This window comes from Engraulis encrasicolus, chromosome 2, assembly GCF_034702125.1.
Source record: "Engraulis encrasicolus isolate BLACKSEA-1 chromosome 2, IST_EnEncr_1.0, whole genome shotgun sequence".
Taxonomy (NCBI): Eukaryota; Metazoa; Chordata; class Actinopteri; order Clupeiformes; family Engraulidae; genus Engraulis; species Engraulis encrasicolus.
The window spans coordinates 48,494,568-48,514,059 of NC_085858.1; the positions used below are offsets into that span (position 1 = coordinate 48,494,568).

At 43.5% G+C, this 19,492-nt stretch overlaps 1 protein-coding gene across 1 annotated transcript; it reads left to right on the plus strand.

Moving 5' to 3' along the window:
• The first annotated feature begins 6,752 nt into the window (after window positions 1–6,752).
• On the plus strand, window positions 6,753–17,022 carry pyya (peptide YYa). Its single transcript, XM_063216385.1, has 3 exons — window positions 6,753–6,940; window positions 12,755–12,838; window positions 16,423–17,022. The coding sequence occupies exons 1-3, from the start codon at window positions 6,753–6,755 to the stop codon at window positions 16,445–16,447; spliced, it is 297 nt and encodes a 98-aa protein (XP_063072455.1). The 3' UTR covers window positions 16,448–17,022.
• Window positions 17,023–19,492: the final 2,470 nt, after the last annotated feature.

Consider the following 19,492-nt stretch of genomic DNA (forward strand, 5'->3'; position numbering starts at 1 on the left):
ACTTGAGACCATTCGTAGAAGGCCTGGGGTGTTTCGTAGAAGACCTGTGGACGTTCCGTGAAAGACCTAAGGACGTTCCATTCAACCCAATCAGATATTTCGTGCAACTGGGCAGACGTTTAGTTCAGGCTGCCTACCCGCTCAGGGTACCTCAGTCATGGAGGAGGATGGGGGAGAGCACCGGTTGATTACTTCTCCCACCATCCTGGTGGGTTGAGAATCGAACCGGCAACCTTTGGGCTACAAGTCTGATGCCCTAACCACTTACCCATGACTGCCCTTCCTTGTGTGAGCTCACAAAGTTTAAGGGAAATACACAAGTGTCTGGCGGGATTCAGGCTAATGCAGTGGTTCTTAACCTTTTTTTCTCAACGCGCCCCCTTACTTGTGCCCAAGACAAGCCGCGCACCCCCAAACCAAACTTCTACAAGTCCATATGCACTAAAAAAAGATTTAAGTGATTAATTACAATGATTTTTGCTCGAGACATTCATCAATACCTTAATGACTATACATGGGGACCAAAATATGTTTTAATTTGGCCTAATTCTAATGTTCGCTAGCAGAATTTTGGTCACAACCTCAACACAAACAAAATTCTGCGCACCCCCTGAAATCTCTGGCGCACCCCCAGGGGGTGCCCGCACCCCAGGTTAAGAACCACTGGGCTAATGGACCCCTAGACACTATAGAACTAATGCGATACACTGACCAGAGTAATACATTGACCAGAGTATAGCAACACATCTTCAAATTCAATTCTCACCAATGATTGCACCCTATGTCAGCTTCTCAATCATTAACTTGCCACCTATAATAATGGTCAAAATCATTTCTGTGTGTGTGTGTGTGTGTGTGTGTGTGTGTGTGTGTGTGTGTGTGTGTGTGTGTGTGTGTGTGTGTGTGTGTGTGTGCGTGTGCGTGCGTGTGTGTGTGTGTGTTACTGGCACTCTCCTTGGTTGTGTGCAGAGTCAGGGCAGGGCTCAATATCTCCCTCATGTGTGTGTGTGTGTGTGTGTGTGTGTGTGTGTGTGTGTGTGTGTGTGTGTGTGTGTGTGTGTGTGTGTGTGTGTGTGTGTGTGTGTGCTGTAGGCTTTCTGAACAGCATGTATGACAATTAATCAATATAGTCACTTGCTCACCCATTTGAATACGATATGGACTATATATGTACCAGACTTCCACCCACTTGTTCTTGTTCAGATTCTTTGGAATTAGTTATTGATATTGATTCCACGACGACCCTCTCTTTCCTTTGAAGGATTTGATACATTTCTGACCCCCACCCGCAGCTCATCTTCGACAGACACGGGTGTTAGTACAAACACCACGTACTGGGGTAATATCAGTTGGTTGAGTTCCTGCTGCGTAAGGAGGATTAGCCTCGATATCGTGCCAAGAGTGTTCAATGCCTGGTTTTAAGTGGGTTTCTTTTTGTATTATTATGCTGTTAAACCAGTCGACAGAATGTGCATTATACTGTAGATTAGGTTTTAATCGCATTTATTTGTTGACTTAGAGTTTGATTTCATAGGAAACTTCTACCCGTGTGCTTGACAGCGTGCTGGCATGCGCAATACCATGGTCTCGAGTGTCGAACACTTTGTCTTTCAAGAGAATAGCCACGGGTTATAAATTAAACATCCTCATATCGATGTTTACCCTATGACTCCAATTTCCGTCCTCAGCTAAGCAGACATTAATTCGTGATGTGTGTATTATTAAATTCACAAATATGCCAAATGAACCAACTGAAATTGATAGGGCTTGGTTCCATGAAAGTGGACCCCCTCGCGCACGCGCAAGCGCGCATTCACGCACGCATGTACGCACGCATAAACACTCACGCTCAGTCTGACACAGCACGTTACATTATCTGTTTTCTAATTTTCTAACATGAAATACCTAGGGCAAGTATAAGAAACTTCTAATATCTCTGGGCTCTGGGGGTATTTTGCAAAGCGTGCCAAAATGAAATGCACATTAGTGTGGACTGTGGACACGTGGGCAGAAACAGTATCTACGGCTGATGGCAGTCATCTGCCTGACATTTCCGAATAATTGCCTTTATCTGAAATTTCGACATGGTATCTGAATAACGGGTCCATTGACGCATGCCATAACATCTTAGAAGCTAGGATACAAACATCACCTGACAGTCAACCCTCCTCCGGTGGCGAATGGACAAAAGTGTGACAAATTAGTTTTGACGCTGGCACCCTCGGCCCATGTTTGATACATGTAATGTCATTTGATATAATAACAATTTAATGTATGTTTGAAGGACTCCGTGCACTTCAATAAGATTCAAAGACAAGTGCTATTATTGCCTGACGGGCTAAATTGTGATAATTCACGCATAGCGTCTCCTGATGGTTCTTCCTGGTAAACGTGGCCCCAAACTGCTTGAGGGAAAGAAAAGGGCTGTAGGAAACGTGCTTCTCAAAGAGCATATCCAAAAAAAGACAACAAAATAAATACTTGAATATTTTAGGGCGTTTAGGGAAGACCCATTTTACGCATAAGTGTTGCGATGTTACATCTTGGTAATTATTGAAACTTTTGAGGATCAAGTTGGCCACGCACATAAAGTGGGCTTGTGTAACGTCATACAAGGGGAAGGGGGAGAACTACATTCACCTAAATACTATCCACACCAACTATAATCACACCCCTTGCCGACCTACAGTGCTTCCATTTTGCATTTCTTAGGCTACTGCTCAGTGCATTTGTTCAAAATGATGTTTAAGACCGTTACGCGCGAGATACATGAAGAAAACCGTTGAGATCCATGACTTATGATAGCATCTCACTCGTGAGTGAAGACACAATAAATGCGTAAAACAGCTGTGGAATTGGCGTTGGATTTGTGTTACCTGCTCCATCACGACAGAGTAATTGTTTTTACAACAAAAAAAGTACATCAGTGACAGGTAGTGAGTCATCTTGCCTTCCAAAAAGTCTCTGTTCATATAGGTCGTCATGGGCCAAAATGTCACGGTTCATAGACGACCCCATCAAACTGAATGCTATTTTCTGTCAAGGAGGAAGGTTGCGTTTGTACCAACACCGACTTAATCATCAGGTGACGTGAAACTCGCGGGGGGAGGAATTGTGTCGTTTGCGCGCACCTCTGTCACGGGTAGTAGTATCCCCCCCTAGACAGATATCCCTATATAAACATCTGAAGCGACAGGTGGAGCACAACATACCAACACTGGCGTAAAGGATCCAAGTTGGGTTGAAGAAACATCGCCAAAGACAAAAGACATCGCCAAAGGCAGAGTTGGGTGACAGATTTTCCGGGAAGATCATCCCTAGGACGCACCTTTGAGAAATTGCTTGTGATTTGTACCTTTCATTTTTACAAAGTAAGTACTGCACGTCTAAACTTGAACGTATGTTTGTGGTCACATTAGTGCACTGTATTTAAAAGCAGCTGCCAAATGAGCGTTACGAGAAATCTTAAAGGTGCCCTATTATGCTATTTAGAATAACTTTCATTGTTAATATTTTGCTTTACTGTGGTTAGTGGAGTTAATTTTGAATGATCACTTGTTTTCATGTCCATTATTTTTTATCATTGTGTACATGCACCCTACGCCGCCTGTTTGAAACGAGTGGAAGTGCAGAATGTTAGACCCTTCAACATTCTGAAATCTCGACGCAGCATGGAGCGTTTCATCAAGCATTCTATTACTAATATTACGTCAGCAGCACAGCTGTTTTTGTCCTGGAATCCAACCCTGTAGCCTATGTCTAAAGTTGACAGCCAAATAGTTCACCCAATGTCCACAATTAATCTGAAAAGGACGCATCATAAGTCCCACGTTGTTATTTGTGCACCTTGCGTCATTTGCTGAAACCCAGTCCCTATCCAATGCGAGTCTTCCGTGCATGGGCTTCAGTTTGATTTCAAAATCGCTTGGGACAATTAGGCTGCCATTAATCTGAGAAAGGGTTGAAAGTGCTGGGTACAGGCTATTGCTTCCGATTTGAGGTTTCATGAAATATACGCATATTGCATATGATGCGTAATAACGCGATTGTGACCATATATATTTTTTTTTTTAAACTAATAGCCATCTGCGCTGTCTTGTTTATTTCTGATATCCTGCGCTGAAGAATCTTTATCTCAAACATTATTAACGCAACAGTAGGGGCCTGATTGGTTAACCCGCTGTTAACCTAGCCTTGCATACTGTAGCCCTAAAGTTGAAGTTATCAGCCAAGTTTACTGCTCGCAAACAGACAAGTGTCGCGCTGGTCTAGGTGGGAGAAGTCTAGATCTGCTGTTGACAGGTGGAAATTTGAAGACACAAAGAATGTTCTGGGATTGAAATCAGATCACATTCCCTTGTTAATGACAAGTTAACCTTCACAAAATAGGCTATCCAATAAGCTAATCATCTGCAATTGCTGTACACAGTTCAAAGGATAGGCATATTTATTCAGCGAAGTTGTGGACATTTTCTTCGCTCCCGCGGCAGCCCCCATCTGGCTGTCAAAGACGCAGTCCGAAATTGAAAGAGTGCGCCCAGTAAGACAAGGGCACGACTTGTCGGACTCAAACCTATCAATTCAACGTCTGTCAGTGATATCGTGACACCCTATTTGTGATATGAACTCCGTGTTCAAATTCGTCCTGTGGTCTATTTGCAAGCCAGACTGAATAGGCTACTGAGCGCACGCGTTGTTGGCTTTTAAAAATGAGTTCCTGTTTGCTCGTTGTCTGTAGGCGTAATGCACAATGGTGATAGGCTATGCTTCATAAAAATACATTTCAATGTATTTTCAGGTGCATGGTTTCATTTTAGTAGGCTAACTGCATTTCTATTTAGTCCCCGGCAGAAATTATGCGCCCACTGGATTGGAAGCGCAATGGGCAGTCCTCGATGGATTGGTTTCATACTGGGTCTTATAATAACGCCTAGGCCTAGTCTCGGTTTCGTGTTTTTTTTGTTCGCATTTATCGACAGGACAGGATTTTTTTATATAGCCTAACAATAGGCCCTATCCGTTTCAGTTTCATTATTTTTGGCATGCCGCCCGACGACTCGACCAGTTTTAAACGACGTCAAGCCAATATCCACGTTGCTCTTGCAGATATGATGAACAAAACTGCGTTGCATTTTAATTAGGCCTACTGAATTGTAGCCTACGCATAGCCTATACTAACTGGCTAATCCTTGCCAACATTGCTGATGCAAACGGCTGCTGGTCATGTCGTGATACCTATTTGGATAACATCAGCGCACGTCTTCTAATTAATGTTATGCTTCAAGCGGCAATACAAGTGTAGGGTTTTCACATCTTACCAAACAAAAGTTAGTCTTGCCAACAGCATATGCAAAACGAGTCTTTCACCCACTTGGAAGTGTTTTGGATTCTCAGTGCGCAACTGCGTTAACGCGTTCTGCCTGTTTTCGACCTTCCTCATTCAACTGTTTCTGATCCGTTAGCCATAGGCTACCAACCGGTATTTTATCAATGTAAAATGCAGCTTTAATATCACAATGAAACAAAAATATATAACTTGGGCCACAGGTGAGTGTAGCCTCCAGTCTAGACCGATGCTGTAGCCTATTGACGGAGCCGATTTATGAATTGAAAAAATAAAAAAAAACATGCTTAATGGAATAAACTTGTGGATGGCGAAATCCTACACTATCCTTGTAGGCTACACTATTTACACTATTTTGTACACTGAGTGGTGTATTCACAAATAGGATACATCTCATCACAATACTGTCAAATTCAGATAGGCCTAGGCTATGTGGCTGCGATGAACAAATGCGCATTAGGTCTACTGTCTCTGCAATGGTCTGTGACATCGTCAACACTCCATCCCATAAGCAGCAATGTTAGGTACAGCATGACGTAGACCCGTACCGGAAACAAAAGCTATAGAATGTTGAAAACCCAACCACGCGTTCTCTGACAGTTGAGAAATAGCGTTCCTGCGGCAGAGAAATTCTCCCCCAAGAGGCCAATTTGTGAAATGCAGCTTTCACCAAGCTTTTACATACAACAGATGCTGTGTAACCCAATAAATGGGTAGTGGACATGAAAAAGCATAATAGGACCCCTTTAAATGTACAGCCTATATTATTTGGAAATGTCTGTTGGTTGGCTGGTGTCTGGATGTTGGTTGCATACTGGTTGAACACACAAATAACCATAGAAGAAGTTTAACTTCTACATAACATGACACATAGTAAGATTTTTAAAGCCTTGTAGAAAAGGCTGTTTGGATTGGATTTATCGGGTGCCGCTATGGAAATCCATGCTTGAACTTAGATGCGCGCGTCCAGTTTCAGCACCATGGAGAGCGTCGGTATCCAACTCTGCGACTGCTTGGCGTGTTACCATTCGAGACCTGTCAAACTATTTCAGCTATTTCTCTGGCGTCTAATTTCGTACAATTTCTTCCGATGTGGGCTACAGTTAAGCAAACCAACCGTGGTGCATGGTTATATGTGTTCTGTTAATAGTGCAATTAATAAATAATGTAGGCCCAGTAATAATTAAGTAAGTCGATTCCTGCACTTCATCTAACGAAGCAGATAAAATGTAATATTGCCCAACTTTTCAAATAGTATATATTGGCGATGGTTTAAGAAGCAACTTTTTGGCACACCATTTTGGTAACCAAGCGCACCCCAATCATCTAAGTTGCTGGACAATACAATGTCAAATACTTGCATTAAAACTAAAACTAACTAAACTAACGGTTTTGATTTTATTGACAGATGGCCATGATGTTGAAACCCTGGACAGCCTTGGTTGCAGTTGTCCTGTGCGTATTAATCTGTCTCGGCACCTTTGTGGATGCGTACCCACCCAAACCAGAGAACCCCGGGGAAGACGCGCCACCCGAGGAACTGGCCAAGTACTACACGGCACTGAGACACTACATCAACCTCATCACGCGGCAAAGGTAAGCATCGTTACAAAATGGGAATGGGTGTGTGTGGGTGTCTCTTGTCATGACTTAACCCCTTAAGACGCGGCTTTATACATTTGTTGTTACCAGTATGGTAATGACCAAGTCGTGGTGCATTGCTAAAGGGCCTATGTTGTGTCATAGTATTGTAGTGCTATGGTAGTTACATTTCAATGTCTATTACAGCGCGCCACTGGAGGTACGGCGCGCATTAAGGGGTTAAGTATGCTTTTTTAAGACAGTGGTATATCTCCCAGTAAAAAGACAAAACGAATGGACAAAATGATGCGTTGCACCATGGCTCACGCACAAATTGGATAACGCACCTCCGGAAAAGTTACTCAAACCGATATGTGAAACTGCATTCCGAGCATCAATTTACTTCCAAATTGTACAGAAGGCAAGTCTAGATACGATGTCAAATACTCCACCGGGCATATACAGTATTTAGCCTGATCGAATGCGTAAACACTATCCCTTTCCGATAGTGCGCGCTTGGAGACTCCAAAAAGCCTTATCAAACAAGTGGTTCATGTAGCTGATACAAACACTAGACAAACATTTAGCCTCCACCACTTTATTCCATGGGAAGTTATTGCTGCCGTGTCGTAGGCGAATTTATTGTGGAAAACATTTAGGAAGATATTTGGAAAATATATTTTACATGCGCTTTAGCTACACTTACCTTTTCGCGCAGTTCTTCTGCTATTACAGTTAGAAGAACCATCTGCTCACGAACAAGAGGCACTTGTTGCCAGTTAGGTATAAAGGTATCTGTGTTATGAATGGGACTATTGCAATTACTTTTTCAAAAGAACAAGTCGTATGGCATTCTTATTTAATCGATATTGTTGAAGCCTAATATCTTTCGAGGGACAGCGTGTCTCAGTTGATCTCATAGGACTCGTAAATTGTCCACACCGTAAAGCGAAAGAAGTAGTCTAAAGCAGGCCAAAGTGTAAAAGAAATGAACTCCATCATAAACACACATAAATTCCAAACTGGGTCATCGGTGATAGGAATAATAAACATGGATTGTTTTTGAGGGCTTGCAGGCTACTTCTAGGTCGCAGGTGCAGACTTCTGTCTTCATATTGCCATAATCGCCTCGGCGGCGGGGTGAAAATGTGAAACTGAGATGGTTTCTGAGCGGGAAATTGTCTAGCAGCTGGAAGTGCCTCACATTCGCGCGCAAAACTCGGTGTGTCTAACGAGGCTATTCCGGTTGAGAAAATTGCACTTTAGAAAGGAGGCCAAAGGACATGCTAGAATGGATATCCGAGCCGGGCTTTAATGGACACTCTCGGGACAGGTCGTTGCTAGAGTTCTCTGTTCTGCATTAGGGACAGCCTGCCTGCCTGGCCTGCCCCCTTTACGCAACCACTTGTTGGTTGGGAATCAAAAAATAAGGGCTCACAAAGCATGTTCGTATTATCTGAACAATTATGTCCACTTTTGTGCGGAATCTGCGTTCCAATTTCTACCATGAGATTTGATTAGCGGGAAGTGGCATGGAATTGAATTCTGCCGCAGCCTTCTGATTAAGTGTTTTGATTAAGTGCTAATTTCTGCGTGTTGACTTTCACTGCGATGAACACTTCAGGGTCTCCCACTGTAAGCTATTTCAACAACTGTTGACTTGTAGGCCTACTATTGACCACGTCATATCTACGTACATGTTATGTCTGAAAATGGTGAAAATCGTATCAGGTTCCGTTTAATGATAAACAAAACTGCACAATGCTAATTTGACCACATAAGTCCACCGTACTGAAGGACGTCTTGTTATGGACTTTCTGGATAAAAAAGCCTACTTAAGACAAAGGAAGATTTGCTGTTTTAGCCTTTCCCGTTCCTAGCAACACCCAATTTTAGCATTTACATTTTTGCCAGAAGCATTGGCGAGCATTCATAATTATTTGCATTAAATGAAAGACCACAGCGTCTGTGCTTTAATCCTCCTCCAGGGCGCAAAAACGAGTATAATCATCAGCAGAGGAGCTTTTACAGTAGCCTACATGCACAAGTGAATACCACCCACCCTGCTAATTACACAGGGGGCCGAAAACGCTACACGCATTTGACATAGGGATGCGCTGTCTCACCCGGCATTATTTCCCTCCGACAAGGGGTTAAGTGGAGTACGGCACTGGCAGTTACAATTGGGTTTAATTGCCAACCTAGTGACAGTAATGTGTTCCCCTGGCTACAGAAATTGCCTTGCTGCTTGTAGTTAGCGATGCTTAGTCAGAGCTGTTTGTTTCCTGATTAGCTATTCACAAAGGACCCTACCTTGGATAGAGCGTGGCGGTGCTCCATTGTGGGACTTTTAATGATATTATTTGAAAATGTTTTCATCTCTGGAGGAAACGGAAATCTTGCTTCCGCTCACCATCATACTTATGTTTATAATTGTATGCACCATGTCTTGTCTAGGCCTAGTTCGTTTGTTTATGGTCACTCACATTTTTTTAAGTATCAAGTATTTGATCAACTGTAGTATTGCTACAGTATTGCTTTATTAGGCTAGAGGCCTGATAATTATTTAACATGATGATGTAGCCTAATGATTTAATATGCTTTATTGCGGAGTTAATAAAGCAACATGGGCTACATTTGAGAGTGGTTGTAAAGACATGGTCCTCAATGGGAGAAGTAATGATGTATGATGGGTAAAAGGGAGAAATTGCCTTATGGCAAATAATGGCGTCAGGGCCGCTGACAGGTTTGTCTGGGCATTTGAAAGTCGTTTGAAAGGCCCACCACCCAATACATACAATGTATACAATGTAATTAGTCCCCAATTCTGGGCCCCTACCTCTCCCTGTGCCCGAGACAACTGACCCCTTTCTCCAACTGTCTCCTGATCGCTTTTCTCCACCTGTCTGTCGGCTTCCCTGAATGGCATAATTCAGTGGTGTGTGTGGACCATGCGGCTGCCGTGATGACTCAAACAAGTTAACAACATAGGCTCAATGGCCCTTTGTCTGAAATATAATTATTTGTACATTAACCTGGGTGGCTTTGATGTTGAAAAGCAAGGGGACTGAAGAAGGGTTGTATTGATGTCATAATTATACAGGAGAGACTGGAGGTATCTAATTGAGTAAGTAGGGGACTGGGAGTGCAGTGTGTCTTGTGGAGATCAGAGGACGGCAGGGTGAACAGGGAGCTGAGAGTAATTGCTTTTATCCATCTGCAATGTGTTCTGTCACATGTAAGGCCTCGTAGCATACACAGACACTTAGTTACAAAGGGATACGCATTACGCACACAGACAGGGATGCACGCTTGGATAGGTGGACGTACGCATGCACACACCCACGCACACATGTGCACAGTCACACACACACCAGAGGCGCATACGCACACACACACGAGGACACACACACGCACACAATAATAATAATAATAATAATAATAATAATAACTTGGTTTTATATAGCGCCTTTCAAGGAACCCAAGGTCGCTTGTTCCTTAAGTGTGTGTACTCAAACATAACATGCACAAACACAACAAAAACATACAATACACACACACATTCATACTCAGCATGCACACACACACTTAAATACACAGACACAGCAGGAGGGAACAATTCCCCTTGAAAGAAAAAAACACACTTTTGACCCTCTTCTAGGTTCTTGCTGTCTGCCATCCTGCCGCATCTGCACAAAGTAAACGCATCAATTGAATCTCATCAAGCAACAACAAAAGTAATCTTAAAATCAAACAAATGCCACCATGCAGCAGAGGGGTGTGACTGATGTTGGGAGGAGGCGTGTAATTACTTATCTAGTGCCTGTGAAGAGTCAAGTGACCTGAGGTTATCCCGCCTGCTGAGGAAGAATTAACGCACACACACAGCCCCAGAGGTGGACTGGCCATCTGGCATACCGGGCATTTCCTGGTGGGCCCTGCACCCTTGTGGGCCCCAATTTTCAGAAAATATCTGAATGCCGGTGATTCGGTTCTGTGGCGCTAATTATGAGGGGCCCCTCTAAGCCAAAAGTGCCTGGGCCCTATTTCTTTCCCAGGCCAGCCCTGCTGCTGAAGGAAGAATTACCGCACACACAGCTCTCTCTTTGATACTCAGAAACAAACACAGACGCAGATGCCAAACACAGGCAATGGAAATAAAGAGAATTCATTCAACAGATGGCTTCATGTATCCATTCACCATTGATTTGTCGGTAAAAATGACCGAACCAGTCACCGCGTCTCGTTCAAAGACAGCCCGATGAAGCGCAGCAAATTGAAGCAGTTGTTTCAGCCCTTAGATAATGCTTTCAAGTCGTCAACTTGTAAAAGGATGAAACACACTTCGGCACACATAGGCCTACTGTATGAATACACAGAACACAGACAAGGGAAAAGACAATTCATTCAACAAATGGCTGTACATGCAATACATGCCTCAATTGCCTTGCCAGTAAAGCTGACTGACCTAGTCAAAGCGCCCCCTTCAAACAGAATAAAGGAAATCACAGCAATTAAAGCATTTCTTTGTTCCAGCCTTGAGACAGTGCCTTCAAGTTGTCGACTTGTAAAAACATGAAACACACCTCTGAACTCCTACATGAAAACATGCGTGAGATATACGCAGCGTTTTAAGCATACCTTTATAGGCGCTGGGTGTATGGAGCTGGTTGCATTTCAAATGGGAGACAACTCTGTTTGAAGCTGCAGGCTTTCAACTGTTTTGGTAATAATGGAAAAAGGTAACTCAACAGATGGTTTCAAGTGGTTCCATTGACATGTCAGTTTAGACCTACAACAATATTTAAGTCAACCACTGTAAAATGATTAAAAGGCCTCTTTTGTTCACAGTGGTTTACAATTTCACCCTTTGAAGACGTAAAGGACAATGCTATTACTGCACAATGCGGAATTCAGCATCCAGTTGAAAACTTAAAAGAAGTTCAAACTAACATACTATTGTGAGCATGCCTCTTCCACTTGACAACCCCATCTCCTGGTTCTGTCAGGCGCATTACAGATAAGAAAACAAGAGATCAGAAATTCTGAAGGCAACTTCTTTATTGAATAGTTATGAATCAGATTTGGCAGCATGGCTCTGTTCGGAGGAGTCCCCTGGTTTTCCATGAGCACCAAACAGAGACTCAGGGGACAGCAGCAACGTACGCTATAGGGAATGCTCAGCCAATTTAAGATTAGTGTTGCCAGATTGGGCGGTTTCCCGCCCAATTGGGCTGCTTTGGATGGCTGTGTGGGGGTAAAAATGGCATTTAGCAGAAAAACACGCTCAATTTTTGCCATAGAAATCAATAGAATTGGGCGGGATTTTGGGCTTCTAGGTGGGTTTTGAGCATTTTTTGGGCTGGAAATCGTCAGCCTCATCTGGCAACCCTGTTTAAGATTAGCAGAGCAAACAATTCGCCCCTGAACAGACCTGGAAATATGAAAAGAAGTAGCCCATGCCATGTCATACACAAGGTGACAAGGTGATGCTGGGCAGGTGGTGGTTTGGGAAGAGGCGAGCAGCCCTGAGGAGCATTTCTCAAAAGCGTAATTGCTAACTACGGTATAGCTACTTTGTTGATTGCAATGCAATTTCCCATTAGCAACTACCCAAGTTGCTAAATGCTAAGAACTACGCCTTCGAGAAATGCACCCCAGAGTTGGAAACAAAACGGACAACTCTTAAAAGGCACCAAATTTGGAACTGGCCAATGAGGAACTAGTAGAGTTGATTACCCTGACTTGCCAGAACTGACACTAAAGCTGAGTTTGTGTTGTTTCAACTAATTATTGCATGTCTGTTTGGTTTGCTGTGCCCTCCTGCAGGTATGGCAAGAGGTCCACGCCAGCTGATGGGATGCTCTCAGAGCTTCTGTTTGGGGACAGCACCGAGCACCACCAGAGGTCAAGGTGAGAAAATAGAGCTACCTCCAGCATGAAATCAGACTTTTCTTAGAATACATAGGTTTTTCATTTACAAACATTCGTGTCGTGAGGAGGGGAAAGATGCTGCTAAGCAGCCAACCATGTGAGCTCATGTTTTGACCAACAGCAGTCTCCAACAATCAGAGGTTGAACAGTGCACAGCCAGGATCACACAGTCAGTGATTGTTTACAAACGGCAAACCCATGTATACAAAAATCAATCAAATATTGAAATTAATTGAATTATTTTTGGCCTGTACTAGTTTTGCTATTCAGGTATAATAGTGAGACAGGAAATGGTTTCTGAGAGGATGGGGAAGGATTAGAAAGTTGGGAATTGAACGCAGGTTCCCTGCATAATGGTATGGCACCTTAGCACACTAAGCCCCCAACAACAGTTTATTTTGTTGGCCCCTATTACAGCACATGTGCAATGTAAGAGCAGGTACTACGCACTGACTGTACTTACGCTAACTCTAATCTGAATCCTGGCTGGCACTTCAACTCTGAGTTGTAATGTAATCAGTAATTTAAAAAACTGCAACCAGAACCCAGTGTCATTGCAGACAGAGAGAGACAAAGGGGTCACTTGTCCCGGGCCCAAGGAGAGACAGGGGGCCCCAGAATAAGGTCCTCATTACATTGTATTGATTGGGTTTGAGACCCCTCTCAGATGTCATCGTCCCAGGCCCAGCCAAAGCTGTCAGCGGCCCTGATTGCAGATGATGGTAAAACAAATCTGACCCCATAATGCATCTGGTAATGTAGCAGCCCTTTTGTTGATAGTGTTGTTTTTGAAGTGCCAGCATGATGCATACTGATTATGTGATGGCATATTAGGCATCACGGCATGTAGAACAAGTAACAATAATGATAAATCAGAGGCAATGTTCGAAGAGAAGGTTCGAGTGGAAACTTTCAGTGCTCATTGTCAGGGACGGATTAACGCACAGGCTAGATATGGCTGCAGCCTAGGGCCCCCACCTACCAGGGCCCCCCAAAGTTGGCCAAAGGGGAAAAAAACAAGATGCGGTATTGATAACTTAGTCCGCCATGTTAGGTAGAGTTTTAAATCTTATTGATACTCCTCTTGGGTTGGAGTTAGGACACCGTCCATGCAGTTTTGTCACAAAATTTGCCATCCGTGGGGGCCTACAGCAACCTGTAGCCAAGGGACCTTGGGCCTTCTTGATCCGGCCCCGATCATTGTAATTTAACTTATCAGACAGCATCAGCAACATCAGGCACTCACACAGTCTCTCTGCTCTATTTGTTTTGAGTGCCCTCAAAATGCTTTCGGATTTGGATGATGCCATTTCATAAAACCCACATCAACCTCCCTCTCCCTCAGCCCACAATCACATTCAGCCTCCACATTCCCAAAAAAAGCACACCTACGCTTGCCTCCCATACAGCACCTGAGCTAACCGGAGCATGTCAGCCTCATTCTTTCTCTCTCAGGCTGCCATGGGATCCGATATGCCGTGCCGTGCTGTAACGTCTGCTTAATGGGAAAGACCTAGGAAGAGAAACTCATGAATTTTTCACACTTCGGAAAGCAGGGAGGGACAGACGCGATCCCAGGCCTCCCCACTTACTTTTTTTGTTTTAGTGTTGGGGGAGGTGGATTAGTGTGGTTGTGTGCATGTGCGTGTGTGCGTGTGCATGTGCATGTGTGTGTGTTTGCGTGTGGGTGTGTGGGTGTATGCCCATATTGTTAGAGAGACTCATGCCATTGGAAGATGACTCATAGTAGAAGATCTGAATAGCGTGACATTTCACGTCTACCTGTCTGTCCTCCGAGAGGCAGGCATGTTGCCTTCTGAGACTTTTGAGTGATGCCATTAAGTATGCCTGGGTTTCAAAGTGAGGGCCGGGGACGCCTGGGGGGCCGCGAAGGGGTGCTAGGGGGGCCGCGGTCGGTTGGAAGTATAGCAAATAATAATAATAAACAATAACAATAAACTAAACATTATTTCCATTAGAAGAGATCTGCATTATAATAGGCCTAATCTATTTCATCTCAGGAATTCGATATTTTATAAATCCCAATGGAGCACTGACACACAGATCGAGACTACAGTATGGTTGTGAAAGAGTCCACAGAAAAAATAGTGTGGCACTGCCCGTGTCTGGGGGGCTTAGCTGGAATCTATCGGTATATGGGGGGCCTCCTCATGTTAAAGTTTGAGAAACCCTGGAACCCGTACATAGAAAGCTGAAGCTGAACATACTGGTCATCTCAAAATTAAGAGAGTGTGGGATTTTGAACATTAAAAAGAATGCGTTCTATAACAATGCAAGATTCTAAAATTCCAAACTGTATTGAATGACGCACAGAATTCTATAGAACTTTAACTGCCCAAACATTCCCGTCACACCGATGTGACGGTACACTCTTAAAGGTAGATTAGAATAAACAGTACATTCCATGCTTTTCTGATGATTGATGCAGTTCATTTGTGCATATCAATGGCGGAAATATCTGTGTCTCTGTAGATCAAATAGAAAGGAAGGCAAGCTATTTTAAATTTTGCCACCCACAGGCACAGACACGTTTTGACTCGTGTCACACCCGAGTCCTTTGTGTGGCGAAAATAAAAAAAGGAGTAAATAGCAGAGTTGCCTCTGGACCTTCCTTTTTATATGATATTGAAGCTATTGACCCCTTTCCCTTGAAGAGCACCTGCGCTACACATTTATTTGCGACCCAAGGCAGCGCTCCCCCCAATCTCTCACTCCCACTGTAGATGACATGCAATTATGCTCATCCTTACTGACATAAGATGCCGTTGAACTTGAACGCTTTTCCTAAAGCCCTCACAATTAAAAAAATATGTATTGCTAAATTTTAACAGAGCACTCTGGGAGAAATGCTATCTAGAAGGTGTTAAACTGTCTCTCTAAGTGATGAATTAACTCTGCACTTTTTATTTACTGTGCACCATGCAATGATCCAGATCATACAGGATATAAGAAATCGTCACCTTGAAAGTTTTCCCTAAAGCCCTCTAACGATCCTCCTCCTGCTGTCCCCTGTCCCCTCTGTCCCCTGTATCTTCTGTCCCCTCTGTCTCTTCTGTCCCCTCTGTCTCTTCTGTCCCCTCTGTCTCTTCTGTCCCCTCTGTCCCCTGTCTCTTCTGTCCCCTCTGTACCCTGTCTCTTCTGTTCCGTTTCTCTTCTGTCCCCTCTGTCCCCTGTCTCTTCTGTCCCCTCTGTCTCTTCTGTCCCCTCTGTCTCTTCTGTCCCCTCTGTCCCCTATCTCTTCTGTCCCCTCTGTCCCCTGTCTCTTCTGTCCCCTCTGTCTCTTCTGTCCCTTTTGTCCTCTGTCCCCTCTGTCCCCTGTCCCCTCTGTCTCTCCTTTCTACTCTCTGTCCCCTCTGTCTCTCCTTTCTACTCTCTGTCCCCTCTGTCTCTCCTTTCTACTCTCTGTCCCCTCTGTCTCTTCTGTCCCCTCTGTCCCCTGTCTCTTCTGTCCCCTCTGTCTCTTCTGTCCCTTTTGTCCCCTGTCCCCTCTGTCCCCTGTCCCCTCTGTCTCTTCTGTCCCCTTTGTCTCTTCTGTTCCACAGATACGACGACTCCTACATGTGGTGACGTCCCTCATGCCCTCATCGCGTCTCTCGCTCTCCTCCACGTTGATGGATGAAGCCCACCTGTGCCTCTCACCACTCACCACACAACCGCCCACTGCCAACCAACCGCCCAGAAACACATGCTCACATGCTCGCTCGCTCGTCTGACAACATCTGCCCAGTCCAGCAGTTTAACCACAAAACCTCTCTCTGTCTCTCTGTCTCTCTGTCTCTCTGCCTGTCTCTCTGTCTGTCTCTCTGTCTCTCTGTCTCTCTCTCTCTCTCTCTCTCTCTCTCTCTCTCTCTCTCTCGCTTATACACTGTCTCTTTGTCTCTCTCCTTGGGTCCGTTTCTGTTTTCCTGTATGTCTGTATTCTCTCTCTTCTCTTCGGTCTCTGATTGTAAACTCTCAACTCTCCGATCCCCCCTTCCTTTTGTCTTTTCGTCTGTTTGTCTCTCTTCCTCTCTTTCTGTCATGTCCTCGAAACATATCACCTCAAAACATTACATTGCCATTTCTTTCACAAAGAGAGTTGTACATAATTTATTATTGAATAGAGAGATATGAGATATGATGTAACTGTAATCTGACAAACATCTCAGTGTCTTACACATAACTGATATTTTTGTTTGTACTGTATAAATGAGTATATTGTATGTGATTAAAGTTAAATGAATGAGTCAAACAGGCTTACATTTGTACATGTTGTCTTCTGTCCATACAATCATCAGTCAATATAGATTGAATTCAATTCAGATTCAAGAATTTATTGTAATTGTCAAAAAGGCAACGGAATTGTGTTTGGGTACAATACTTAGTAGCAGCAGGTTGTCAAGTAAAGTGCAATAAGAGGTAAAAGTGACACCAGTGCTATACAATCAGTGTAAGTAGGCTATCCCATACTTTATTCACCAGCCCCAGTGTTAGTATTGGACCAATCATGGAGGTAGTATAAGAACTGGAGAGAGTGAATGAGTCCCGCCTCCAGTCATTTCAATGGGAAATGCTAGGCTAGTGATTTTTTTCCAAATTGAAAGTTTTTTCAGCTTCCAAAATGGAGTTATTTCCGCCGACAGTTTACTCAGCCAATAACGTGCCACGTTATTGACTGACCAGAAAGCTATATGGAAGATGGGCATTGGATGCATGGACCTGTAAAGGTCTGTGTGTCCAACACTAAAATTGCGTACCCACCAATCATCATGAGCGAAGTGAATGTCGGAAGTGCGAAAATGGCGACTTGCTAATCGGCGAAGCTAACCAGCCAAATCCTGCCCCCCTGTGACCAATAATGTGTTTTAATCATCAATCAATATACAATCAGTGTAAGAATCCCATACTTTATTCACCATCCCTATGTTAGTATTGGACCAATACTAGGGATGGTGAATAAAGTATGGGATACTTACACTGATTGTATATTGATTGATGATTATAACACTATAATCAAGCAATAAGAAACAACATAATACAACACCCTTGGTGGGAAACACCCTTGGTGGGAAAAGATAGGGTAGGGTGGGGCAAAACGCCCCCCTTAAGGAAAGTGTAACTTTTCTCTAAGCAGAAGTAAGCCACATGATTTAGTTTTTGTCACAGTATTTGGTGGCAGTGACATGATTAATAATCCATCACGGAAATTGTTACAAATTAATAGTTTATTCATATTTTAACAAAAACAAAACTGGGTGTGAAGGGGGCGTTTTACCCCACCAGTGGGGCAAAACGCCCCCTGAGATGGGGTAAAATGCCCTGTAAATCGTTTCCCTTCAAAAAATACTTTGTTTCAGTCGTTTTCTCTGGACAATTTGTAGCCTATATCCCCGTTGTCAACGTAATGCATAGAAACAGTGAAAATGTATATTTAAGCCCTCTAGTGTTTTTTTTAGGGAAAACAGGTGAGGGGGCATATTGCCCCGTGGGGGCGTTTTACCCCACCCTACCCTATAACATGAAAAGCAGTTATGAATAGAATCATATTTCAAGATAAGCTATCTCTACCGCTCTAAAGGTGTGCAATGCATCATACCTCAAAACAAGCCAGAACGAAACAAGTGAAACGAACTAAAAAACAAAGCAAGGCAATTAAGCAAAGAGTTGCACTAGCCTCTTAACTATTGTACAATGTCAACAGTTGAGATATGAGTGCTTGGTGTTGATTGCACTGCAGTGCACTTGATGGTGCCCCGCTTTCGAGAAGTGCCATGGAAGAGAATGTGGGCTGCCTGAACGACATTTGCGTGCAGGGCCGTAACCAGACATTTTTAAATACTGGGGTCAAATACTGTGTGCTGTCCTGCATACTGTAGGCCTACCTTTAGAATGCTTCAAACATTCAGTCAAACTCTTAAGTTTTTCATCAATTACTACCTGGAGGATAAATAGGGGTGGCATATACATTGTGAATGTATCATTGTTGATCATATATCTATTTTCATCATAGATACATTTTACATTACTGAAAAAAAAAATACAGAGGACATGACCTCTGTGTCCTCCATGCTAGTTACGGCCATGTTTGCGAGGTCATTAGGTTTTTACCGGATTGCTTTGGCTTTAATGCACCACTCGAAAATTAAAATGCGATCGCTTGCCATCTCATGAAGCTTTGCACTGTTGTGTGTTTGATTGGTGTTATTATTGGTTTTGGATGCCAGACACTTAAAGTATTATGGCAACCATAACGTGGTCACGCTCAGACAAGAAGCTCATCTTAGTCTCAGCAGGGCTCATAGAACACCTACGTCTTTCTCTCTTTCTCTTTCTCTTTCTCTTTCTCTTTCTCTCTCTCTCTCTCTCTCTCTCTCTCTCTCTCTTTCTCTCTCTCTCTCTCGCCTACCTGTACTCTTTTTCCTGTCCTGTTTGTCATCAAGCACTTCATCCTCACATCTTTAACCCCTTAGTGCCGAGCCTATGCTATAACCTTACTGTCACCAAAATTGTAATGGTTATATGTCTCAATCTTTTACTTAAAGGACCAGTTCTGCCGATTTCAATATGCTGTTGTATTGCTCACGTTACCCTTGACTTGTCATGCTGCATTTTTCGGCTCAACCATTTCCGAGA

Excerpts from the sequence above, each read along its gene's own strand:
- pyya (XM_063216385.1), top strand. The coding sequence starts at position 6,753 with ATGGCCATGATGTTGAAACCCTGGACAGCCTTGGTTGCAGTTGTCCTG. Across the intron at positions 6,941-12,754 it reads AACCTCATCACGCGGCAAAG|GTATGGCAAGAGGTCCACGC; the intron begins GTAAGCATCGTT and ends GCCCTCCTGCAG. Across the intron at positions 12,839-16,422 it reads GAGCACCACCAGAGGTCAAG|ATACGACGACTCCTACATGT; the intron begins GTGAGAAAATAG and ends TCTGTTCCACAG.